General features: G+C 37.0%; 5 protein-coding genes across 6 annotated transcripts in view; 2 read left to right on the top strand and 3 right to left on the bottom strand.

Annotated features, from left to right (window-relative positions):
• Window positions 1-398, bottom strand: part of LOC134838028 (endoplasmic reticulum chaperone BIP-like) — a 260,113-nt gene extending 259,715 nt beyond the window's left edge. For both annotated transcript variants that reach the window (XM_063853471.1, XM_063853470.1), the window contains exons 1-2: window positions 317-398; window positions 31-255 (exon numbers count right to left, since the gene is read on the bottom strand). In XM_063853471.1, coding sequence (XP_063709541.1) covers window positions 31-238 — 208 coding nt within the window. In that variant the 5' untranslated portion in view covers window positions 239-255; window positions 317-398. The remainder of the gene's footprint in view (window positions 1-30; window positions 256-316) is intronic.
• Window positions 399-541: 143 nt separating this feature from the next.
• On the top strand, window positions 542-3,454 carry LOC134837268 (vam6/Vps39-like protein). Its single transcript, XM_063852639.1, is given in 3 exon segments — window positions 542-587; window positions 661-995; window positions 998-3,454. Coding segments are annotated over 2 exon segments (2,643 nt in total). The 5' UTR covers window positions 542-587; window positions 661-685; the 3' UTR covers window positions 3,331-3,454.
• An 87-nt stretch (window positions 3,455-3,541) lies between these two features.
• Window positions 3,542-6,992, bottom strand: LOC134837279 (UDP-glucose 6-dehydrogenase). Its single transcript, XM_063852651.1, has 5 exons — window positions 6,872-6,992; window positions 6,269-6,503; window positions 5,883-6,171; window positions 4,982-5,796; window positions 3,542-3,729 (listed from the first exon to the last, which is right to left on the bottom strand). Exons 2-5 carry the CDS (start codon window positions 6,425-6,427, stop codon window positions 3,547-3,549), a joined length of 1,446 nt encoding a protein of 481 aa, XP_063708721.1. The 5' UTR covers window positions 6,428-6,503; window positions 6,872-6,992; the 3' UTR covers window positions 3,542-3,546.
• Window positions 6,993-7,154: 162 nt separating this feature from the next.
• LOC134828341 (ribosomal RNA-processing protein 8) lies at window positions 7,155-8,581 on the top strand. The gene is made up of 2 exons (XM_063841282.1): window positions 7,155-7,296; window positions 7,346-8,581. The coding sequence occupies exons 1-2, from the start codon at window positions 7,198-7,200 to the stop codon at window positions 8,477-8,479; spliced, it is 1,233 nt and encodes a 410-aa protein (XP_063697352.1). The 5' UTR covers window positions 7,155-7,197; the 3' UTR covers window positions 8,480-8,581.
• On the bottom strand, window positions 8,534-10,696 carry LOC134828333 (death-associated inhibitor of apoptosis 2-like). Its single transcript, XM_063841269.1, has 2 exons — window positions 9,054-10,696; window positions 8,534-8,995 (listed from the first exon to the last, which is right to left on the bottom strand). The coding sequence occupies exons 1-2, from the start codon at window positions 10,444-10,446 to the stop codon at window positions 8,907-8,909; spliced, it is 1,482 nt and encodes a 493-aa protein (XP_063697339.1). The 5' UTR covers window positions 10,447-10,696; the 3' UTR covers window positions 8,534-8,906.
• Window positions 10,697-11,362: the final 666 nt, after the last annotated feature.

Raw genomic sequence — 11,362 nt, 5'->3', positions numbered from 1 at the left:
TTTTCTTTGGTAAACAGAGTAAAATCTTACCATAAATGCAATTTGTCGGGTCCAAACGATGATAAGCTTTGGCATTTTCACCGATCAAGACGTCGTTTTGTGTGAAAGCAACGTAAAGAGGCACTTTGAAGCACCCATTTTGGCCAGTGACGATATGAATCTTTCCATTATTGTAAAATGAGACGATTGCGAATTCATTGAAAAAGTCCAATTGAACGCCGGCAACAGCAAGTGCCATTTTTTGAGTGATTTTTCCTGTAAAAATGAAGAATTTTATGATTTCCTGATGAATTGACATGAAATTTTCAATATTTACCGTGAAAATTGATGAAAATTGGTTGGAAAATTGAGTTTTAAGAGGAAAATGTACAATTGACTCCTTTATCTCCCGATTTCCCGCTTATCTAATAACGGTATTCCCAGATGACAAGAAGGTTATGTGATTTTTTGCAGAAATTTGCACATTTTGCACGATGGGAAGTTGTTTGAATTAGCATGAATGCGAGTTTGAATCATCAGCTGTTCAAAAAAATCCCGAAAAATTCTTAATTTTATTGAATTTTAAGCCAATTTCGCATAAATTTAAGGTAATTTTCGCCTTTAAAATGTAATTTTTGAACATATTAACTCAATTTTCCAATTTTTCATTGTAAAAAAAAGTGTAAAAAAGCCAAAAAAAGCAAAAATGCCAGATGCCTACAAACTACACCCTCCTTTAAAGATCCAAATCCAGATAGAATCCATTGCTGCCTTCGATAACAACGTCATTCTCGGCACTCGTCAAGGCCATTTGCTGCAATATTCGATAAACTCAAAGCCAGAAAATGAAAAAATCGACTTGCAACTGCTGCAATACAACAAAACTTTCAGCAAAAAGCCAATCGTGCAGCTGGAAGTCATTCCGGAATACAAAATTCTCTTCAGCTTGACCGATAACACGATCAACGTCAACGATATCAGTCGTCACAACTTTCCGCTTGTGCATGTGGCTCAAAAAACAAAGGAGCAACCGCTTTCGCGATGGATGTCCAAAAATCCACAAGTTTGACGGGCGAATTGTCACTCGTTGTGCGAATGTGTTCGGCAATTAAGCGAAAATTGCAGTTGTGGTATTGGAAACACGATCAACTCTTGGAATACGGACGAGATATCGAGTTATCTGACGTGCCGAAAGTCATTTGTTGGTCCGGCAACACAATTTGCATCGGATTACGAACGGAATATGTGTTGTATGACTTGTCCAAAGGCAATCCAACGAAACGAGATTTGTTTCCGATCAGTTCAACACGAACCATGGATCCTTGTATTTCGATTTTGAGCGATGAAGTGTTCGGAATTGCCAAAGATGAGTTTATGATAAGTATTTATGCGAACAGTCAAGGCGATCAAGAACTCCCCACGGAAGGACAGTACGATCCAAAGGCTGCGGAAGTGAATGAGGCATCCGACAAGCGATTTGGAACGCTTCAATGGACAGAACCGTTGCAGCAACTTGTCTGGGATGAGCCTTATTTGACGGGACTTGTCACAGATTCGCTGGAAATTCGAGTTTTTAATGCACCGGGGGATGTAACGGACAATTTGGTGCAAAAAATCGACGGATTGAATCATGTGCGGTTTTTGGTCAAGGGAACACGAGGAATTTTGTATGCGGCATCCGCTTCGCAATTATGGTGCATTGAAATGCGTGATATTCAACAGCAACGAGAACAATTATTGCAAGAGAAGAAATTTCAACTCGCTTTACAACTTACCAACATCTCGAATGAAAGTCCCGATGACAAGCAGGAAAAAATTAATGAGATTCAAACGTTGTATGCCTTTGATTTATTCACCAAAAAGGAGTTTAAGCGTTCCATGAAGGAATTTTTCGTCTTGGGAACTGATCCGATTGAAGTTATAAACCTTTTTCCTGAACTCTTGTCCTCCGATGGCACTAAAAAAGGCGAAAGCATGGCTGACAAACTTGAAGATAAGGAACTCGAACAAGGATATCTCGCCCTAATCGACTATTTGACTGAATGGCGACAGAAAATGCGCAAAGAATCTGCCAATAATTCGAGTAAAATGACACAAAAAGGTGCAAAAACTTTATTATCCATCATTGATACAACTCTGCTGAAGTGTTATCTCCAAACAAACGACTCTTTGGTGGCTTCTGTATTACGTTTGAACAACTGCAACTTGGAAGAATCGGAAAAAGTCCTCAAAAAACATCGAAAATACGGCGAATTAATCATCTTGTATCAAACAAAGAAGCAACACAAGTCCGCTTTACAACTTTTACAAGCGCAAGCTGAGGTCCAAGGCTCCGTTTTGTTCGGGCACGAACGCACTATCCAATATTTGCAACATTTGGACTCAAAAAATATCGATCTCATATTCGAATTTTCCGATTGGGTCTTGAAAAAACATCCCGAGGATGGTTTAAAAATCTTCACGGAAGACGGATTGCCCGAAGTTGAGGGTCTTCCGCGTGCCAAAGTGCTCGATATGCTCTTGCAAAAGCACAAAGACCTCGTAATCCCGTATTTGGAGCAAATTATTCATGGGCCATGGAACGAAAGTAACGGCATTTTCCACAACATTCTCGTTAAGCAGTACAAGGACAAGGTTCTTCAGTACAAAAATGACGAAAAAAGTGAAAATCGTGCTCAATTAGACAAGTACAGCAAGAAACTCATCAAGTTTTTAAGAACTTCAAATCAATACAGCCCGGATAAAGTCCTCATGGATTTTCCTACGAACGATTTATTCGAGGAACGCGCGATAATTCTGACAAAATTGAAGAAATTCGAGAAAGCTTTGACGATTTACGTGCAAATTCTCGGCGATATCGAACTCGCTGTCAAATATTGTGGCGAAGTTTATCACGCAGACATTCCCGCAACGCATTCAGTTTACACGAATTTGATCAAAATCCTCCTGAATCCGCCAAAACAGTCGCCTTACAGTGAAGTTCCGCTCCATATTCGGTGCTTGCAACCCGATGTCGAAACAGTTTTGGATATTCTTGAACGTCACACGGACAAAGTTGATGCGGAGGAAATTCTAAAAATGTTACCGAACGACATTCCCCTCATGCGATTGAAGAAATTTATCGAAACCGCGATGCATTTGTGTCTCGAACGCAAACGACGAATCCAAATCCACAAAGGCTTGTATTACGCAGGGCACTTGCAGTTGCAGGAACAACGCATAAAACTGGAATCGCAACATTTTACACTCACCGAATTAAGCACGTGCTCGAATTGTTGCAAGAAATTCAGCAATCAAAGTGCGCTGGTGCGCCTTCCGAATGGAAACTTGGTGCATTATTCGTGTCAATAGTTTATTTATCGTATAATTCATAAAGTAAATGTAAATGATTTGTAATACTTTTGACTTGATAGAATACATGGCGATCAATTAAAATTAAGTAAACTCAAGAAAAATATAACACTGAAAAAAGTTTAAATTGCACTTTTTTGCTTAATTTTAAGTATAATTGCTAATTTTAGGTCCATTGAATGAAAAAAGTTGCAAGAAGTGTGTGGAAAGTAAGTTTTATAGTTGTGGAATGCTGCCCCAGGAACGCAACATGAAACTTGAAGAGCGTGCCAGGCGTTTTCCTATTGTTTGAACGTGGAAACCGATTTTTTGTAATGCTTCATGATCCAAAATTTTTCGACCGTCGAAGATGTAAGCAGGTTTCATCATTCCTTCGTAGATGCGGTGATAGTCGTAATTCTAAAAATAAGAGAAAATTCGTTGAGGATATCAAAAATATTAAAATTTTAAGCATTACAATTATTTTAAAATATTTTGAATTTCATTGATCTTTAAAAAATTAGGAAAGAAGTAAATCGAGTTTGATTTTCTTAAAATTTTGAAATAATTTTACAGAAATATTTTCAAAATTAAGAAAAAAAAAATTTTTTTACAAGTTTTTCATTTTAAGTTCGAAAAACTAAGAAAATATTAATTTTTTAACCAATTTCTGTTAAAAATTAAAGATTTTTAAAAAATTTTTTTAAACTTTTAAAAAAAATTTAGAAACAAAGCAAATAAAAAAATAATTTACGTGTTGATTTTTTTAATTAAAAGTTATTAAGGCCGCTCCAAATGAAAATCAAAAATAAAGTCCAAAATTTTTTAAAATAAAATGTGGGGGGCAAAATAAAAAAAAAAGTTTTGAAATACTATTTTCATACCAAATGACAAAATTTTATCAATTTTTTAGCGTTAAATTATATTTTTGATGTTTTTTTTTCTATTTACTTTGAAATTTGCTTATTTAAAATAGATTTCAGAATATTTCATATTAAAAATTAACGAAAAAATTTTCATAAAAAATAATTGTCAAAAAATTTTGAAAAAAAAAAAAAAATTTAATAATTTTATGAAAAATATTTTTAGAGAAGAAAATTTATGATAAAATATGATTTCCAAAACAAAAATTAGGATAAATTGAAAATTTTTCAAAAATTTTTTGGAAATTTTCTTGAAAAATTATAAAAAACACCCCAAAACGGTCATTTTTGGTTAAATTATTGACTTTTTTTTTATTTTGCCCCATTGGACTTTCGACTTTTAAAATGGGGCATCGGACTTTATTTTTGATTTTTATTTGGAGCGGCCTAAAACCTTATATTTAAATAAAAAAATTATAGAAATTGTTCAATTTCCGGTTCACTTTTAAGAAATTTTTTAAAAATGTCAATTTATTTTAATTATTTAAAATATTTGTTTAGATTTTTAATATTTTTTTTTTCATTTTTGCACGAAAATTAATAATTTTTCATAATTAATGCTTGTAAAATCTTAAGAAATTCAAAAAAAAAATTTCTTTTGGATACTAAATTTTCATCATACTTCCTTCATAATATTTTGAAGGTCTAAAAAATTCAAAACATTCTCAACTATTTCAAAGACGAATTACAAAAATACACGAAAAAATACTCGAGTACATTTCAAAAGAAGAGTTTATAAAAATACTCACAACAAATTCATCCCATTCTGTGCAAACAACAATTGCATGCGTGTCTCGTACCGCTTCATACGGATCATCGAATATTTGAACAACTTGCTTGACGTGCTCTGGCTTATCCGTAACGTGAGCGGATGTCAAATCGCGCATCACCTGCTTCGGTTCGACTTTCGGATCGTAAATGTTCAGCGTGGCACCTTCATCCAGCAACGTTCGACACACCGTAATTGCTGGCGTTTCTCTCGTGTCGCCCGTATTTTTCTTAAATGCGAATCCCAAAACTGCTATCCTCTTATCAGTGACCGTATTGAAGAGACATTCGATAATTTTTTGCGAAAACCGATTTTTCTGATATTCATTCATATCGATGACTTGTTGCCAGTAAGCTGCTACCTCAGGTAAATTTAGGTTTTGACAAATGTAGACGAGGTTCAAGATGTCTTTTTGGAAGCAACTGCCTCCAAAACCCACAGAAGCCTGCAAAAACTTTGATCCGATGCGCGAATCGAGCCCTATTGCATGAGCAACTTCACTAACATCGGCTCCCGTGCTCTCACAAACGGCGGAAAGAGAGTTAATACTGGAGATACGTTGCGCTAAAAAGGCATTTGCTGCTAATTTTGACAATTCTGAGCTCCAAGTGTTCGTTGTGTAAATATTTTCCTTGGGGATCCAGTGCTCGTAGATCCAAATGAGCGTTTCGACAGCCTTTTTGCCTTCGGGCGACTCTTCGCCGCCGATTAAGACACGATCCGGTTTAAGAAGGTCATTAATTGCCGTGCCCTCAGCCAAGAATTCCGGATTTGAGAGTATGTCAAAGCGAATACCTTCGAAGAAATCGATGACAATCGTAATTATTTTTGATGATATCACTCACAATCACGTTTAATGACGTGTTTTGTCAAGGACTTACCCGGTTTTTGGTTGGCTTTCAGTATATGCATGATACTTTCGGCAGCACGTACGGGCACTGTGCTCTTTTCAACAACAATCTTGCTACTTTGCGCGATATTTGCAATGAGACGCGCGCAACCTTCGACGTATTTCAAGTCTGCGGCACGTCCTTTGCCGTTGCCCGTCGTTTTAGTGGGAGTATTTACCGAGATGAAGATGAGATCGGCTTCCGTGATGGCCGTTTCGATGTCTGTGGAGAAGAAAAGATTCCGATTTCGGCATTGTTTGACTACCTCGTCAAGTCCTGGCTGTCATAAGAAGTCATAAAAAGATAAAATTATTTTTTATTTCCGAACTTTATCGCAGTTCTCTTATCAACAAACTACGGAAGTTTTGGTATGTTACCTCGTAAATTGGCAGTTTCTCCGAATTCCATTGATCGATGCGTTCTTTGCTCTGATCGACGACAGTCATTTGGATATCGGGGCATTTGAGAGCCAAAACGCTACTTGTTGGACCTCCAACGTATCCAGCTCCAATGCAACAAATTTTTGACACGACCATATTTTTGAAGATTTTTTTTTTTATCGTAAATGCTTATCGCACAACACGTCTAACTTCGAAGACTGCCAACCAAACACTGAAACGAAAAAGAATTTCATACAATACACTCTTCGGTACTTGTGTGATTCACAGAAAAGACGTAAAGTGAAGTTGTTGATTGAGATAAGATCGTGAATTTCTTGATAAAGTGACGATTTTTGTTATTTTAATGAATTTCATCTGTGCAAATAGCAGAGAATTTCGTAAAAACAGAGACAAAGCGACTTAGAACAGGGAAAATATCGAATGTTGCCAACGAGAAATGCATCGTAAGCAGATCTGGAGTACTGAGAAATAGGTCAAAGACCTGGTTAAATTACATGTAAATGTTCTGCACAAAAGTTCTTCTTAGAATTAATACTTAGAACTTTTTGATTTTGATGGATTTTTGACTTGAGCTTGTACCTGATGATCCAATGAGTCCTTTAGAACTCAATTTTGGGTTATTTTTAGTGATTTTCTCACAGAAATCAGGATAAAACTGAAAGGACACGAATTTTGTTTATAATTTTAGTTTGAATTCCTACCGCATTTCCGCTTTGGTGGCTCCAAACAGGATGTTGACAAGACCTACAGCGCCCTCTGGTGCTCGTTATCAGTTTCAGCCGACTCAATTTTAGTTCAGGATGTCGCCGCACTTCCGCTTTGGTGGCTCCAAACAGGATATGGACCTGACGGTCTCGCCTCACGCTAATTCATGTAAACAAAACCGCATGATTTCTTGAAATTTCATGAAAAATCCCTTAAAAATGCCGAAAAAAGGACTATTTGAAGTGCCCAAATGGGATGACGATGCTCCGGATCTCTCAAAGGAGTTCAGAGTCAAGAAGGTAAGTTCGAAATTTTAAGGAAATTAAAGTTTTAACAAATTTCTTGTAGGTTCCATTCCTCATAGACCGCAAGAAGGCCCAAGAAGAAAAGGCAAAACGCAAGATTTTGAAAGCCAAACGCCTGTTAGACCGTAAAAATGGGAATAAAATGGAGACAAATGGGGATCAAGTTGGAAAATTTGTTCGTGCTCCTCCACAAACCGATGATGACATCGACGATACTTTCGATGTTTTTGGTTTAAGTGATCGCGGAAGGAAGCGTCAATTAAGCGACGATGAAGATTCAGCTGATGACACGTTCGAACGTCGTTTAAAACAACCCATTCAACAACCAAGAAAAGCTGTCATTGCCAAATCTGCCTTCGACAAGGCAAAAGAAGTCAATATGGAAGCAGATGAAGACCAAGGATGGAAAACTGTCGAAAAACCCAAGAAGAAAATGAAGAAAAACAACGAAATGGAAGTCGATACCCCAAAACAAGTCGTTCAAATACCCGAAAAATCACAAAATGCCAACGGAAAAGACTTTAAAAGTCATTTAATTGACAGTCTCAAAGGCAGTCGTTTCCGCTACATGAACGAACAAATGTACAAATGCAAAGGGGACGAAGCCAAAAAGATGTTTGACGAAGATCCGCAAGCATTTGTGGCATATCACGAAGGTTATCGACAACAAGTGCAACAATGGCCCTCAAATCCGCTCGATCGCATCATCAAAAGCATCAAAAAACTTCCAGTCAACAACATTATCGCGGATTTCGGGTGCGGCGAGGCACGTTTAGCAGCAGAAGTCCCCCAAGAAGTTTATTCCCTTGACTTGGTAGCTGCCAAGCCCGAAGTCATTGCTTGCGATATGGCTCACACTCCGCTCAAAAATGAGTCTGTGGATGTTGCTGTCTTTTGTCTTTCCCTCATGGGCACAAATTTGAAGGATTTCCTCTTGGAAGCGAATCGCGTTTTGAAGCCTCGAGGCACTTTAAAGATCGCTGAGGTTGCTTCGCGTTTCGATAACGTGAAATATTTCGTGGCTAACGTCGAAAAATGTGGATTCACATTGCAAAATACCGACACGAATGACAAACTTTTCTACTTTTTCAACTTTAAGAAGCAAACGGATGCGAAACAAGTTGCTTCAAAAGTCAAAACTTTCAGTCTTAAGCCTTGTTTGTACAAAAAACGATGATTTTTCTTTCAACATTGAATAAATATGACATTTATTTCTAAATATTTAGGTCGGATTATTATCATTTTTTGTTCCTTACCGCTAATTGTTAGACGTTTTACGTATAATTTAATATATTTAATATTTTTTCTCTCTCAATACTTTGCCCTCTCTCAATAAAAATAGAATTTTTGTGATGATTGCGAATTAACTCTAAAGAAAAAGGATTTTTTTTTTGACTTGCAAACACCTAAAAAAAATTTTTTGTGTGATTCTATGAACTTTTTTAACGTTGTGAGTTCACACAATTCACTATAGTACTACTCTAATGTGTAATAATTAGATCTCTAGACGCGAATTGCTAAGTAAATTAGCATTTGAAAGCGTAAAATGGTCGATTTTTGAACTCGAGGCAAGAATTTAACGTGTTTCGTGCTGCTTGATTGACTTAAGGTAAGAATGTTCGAACGCGGCCTTTGATTTCGGAGCGACACATGCAGCAAGTTGTCATTGCCCAAGCACATTGGACACAAGTAACTGCAAAAAATAAAAGAAAAATTGATTTTTTTGATGAAAATTGGATTTTAAGCCTTACCTAAGTGCCCGCACGGAATAAAAACGACGCCAATTTCGTTACTCATGCAAATTTTGCATTCTCTAGCGTCTTTCAAACGTTTATTCTCCTCCTCCAACGTCAATTCTTCCGTTTCTTTGGATATTGTGTCACTACTTTGACTCAAACTAGCTGCCTCTTCACTCGTCGTGCCACTTGCTTCCATTTGTTGTTCGTGTTCTTCGCGTCCCCGGGTCTCAAACTCGCCAACTTGGGGCGTTTCCGTGTCATTACTCGACGAGGAGCTCGCTTGAAGGACCGACCATAAGGTATTGGCGACGACACTTCGTAAGGAAATCCGGGAATTTGCTGCTCTCTCATCGTCATCACATTCCGCTTCACGTTGATCGTCCAAAATACTCTCGGCAAGTGCTTGAGTCGTTTCGTAGGGGCGTCCTGTTGCTTCTAGATGTCTTTTTGTTAAGCTCTTAATACGTCCGATGCTTAATCCCATCTGTAAACATGCTTGTACGGGTTCCGTATCCATCGCTTGATCCAAAGTCATCGTCGGTTGCACGGGAGTTGTCTTTTGTTGTTGTCTCGCTTTTGCTTGGGGATCGTTTTTGTGCCTTTCCTGGATCTTTTGAACGTATTGCGGACCTTTTAGGAGCTGCAAAAATGGACATGTCGGGAACCAACGAGCATGTTCGTACCACGGTTGATCCTTTTCCTCCCAATGAAACAGCCCGCCGCCGCAATGAAAGCACATCACTTGATCATCGTTGCCGCAGTAATAAAATCCCGACTCTGCCAGCGTTGTCGGATCTTGAATGTGATCGATTTTCCAATTGGCAAAACTACGAATTCGCGATGCTAAGGTTACATAATTCGGGAATTTCGGTGGTTTCACGGGTTGAATCCCAATATCCTGATCTGACACTTCCGAGGCTTCCGTTAACGAAAGTGCCTTGGGGCATGTGGGCGAAAATTTGAGATGTTCCACAACTGGGTCGTCCGAAACTTCCCATTCGCCAATGACACGATGACACCACGCACATTTCACCTGATCCGAACGATTGATGTAGTAGAAACCGGCACGTGCAAGATCCGTGGGCTCAATGAAGGAAACGGGCCAACTTTGATATGTCGCGAGACGCGTTGCTTCATCTTGGAAATCGATATCGCTGGCGATTGGAATGTTGCCGCAGTAACGAGGATTCACGATGAACGGGCATCCCGGACTAATTTGACGATGCTTTTCGAGTGCGTTGTCGCCCTCCTGCCAGGAATTCACTTTCTCCATGCACCAGTAGCACTGCACTTCGTTGCCATTACGTGTCGCGTAGAAGCCAGCTGCAGCGATTTCTTGTGCGGAAATTCCCGAGACGTCAGACCAATTTTCGAGTAAGGCTAAGCGATTTTCCTCGATATTCATCGTTATTGTCAAAAATTTTTATCTTATTGAACTACAAATTTGACTTTTTTTTTATCTCGTGAAAAAAAAAATCCCCGATGACGACCTTCGAAAATATTTCTTCTCCGCAAGTGTTTCTGCTTGTAAATTGACGTGCAATGTGTCCCCAACTACGACAGACGACACACAAACATGACAATCGTCGATTGATCAAGAGCTGATTGCGATGATTATTTAAATAATTTAAATATTTTTTTGGCTACCAATTCACTCGAAAACATTGGAAAATGATTTATTGACCAATCCGAAACTTTCACATTCGAGAGCCAATCAGCGTGTTAGAAAACGATGCACTTTTCCCGGATTGGCTGAAAATTGACAGAACTAACGGATTTTTAGCTGTCAAAGTCAGCTGTCGAGATAAAAGGAAATTCGGGGAAAATGACTAAAGCGCATTTTTCTTGAAATTTCTATAAAAAATATTAAAATTAATTAATTAATTTTAGTTAATTAAAATTTTGAATTAATAAAAATTTAATTAATTTAATTTAAATTAATTTTTAAATATATCGAATTATTTTACCGAAATTAAAGTCTAATAAAAATAAATAAATTTTATTGAATAAATAAAAAAAAATTAAAAGTTTTATTGAAAAAATTACTTTTTTGGGTCTATCTCAATATTTTTTGAAAATTTTTAAATTTAGAAATTTTTTTTATTATTCTTCAAAAACATTTAAGAGAAAATTATTGAAAAAAAAAATAAAAATTATTGGTTTTATAAATTTTTTATATCGCATTTCGATGATTTTTTTAATTCAAAAAATCAAAAAATAAAATTAAAATAATAAAAACTAAAATTAAAAAATAAATCTTGATAAAAATATAACGGTCTTAAATTTGTTTAAGTTTAGAATCACTTCATAATTTTTTTTTT

The sequence above is a fragment of the Culicoides brevitarsis genome, chromosome 1, assembly GCF_036172545.1.
Source record: "Culicoides brevitarsis isolate CSIRO-B50_1 chromosome 1, AGI_CSIRO_Cbre_v1, whole genome shotgun sequence".
Taxonomy (NCBI): Eukaryota; Metazoa; Arthropoda; class Insecta; order Diptera; family Ceratopogonidae; genus Culicoides; species Culicoides brevitarsis.
This window is presented reverse-complemented; position numbering and strand designations above follow the sequence as displayed.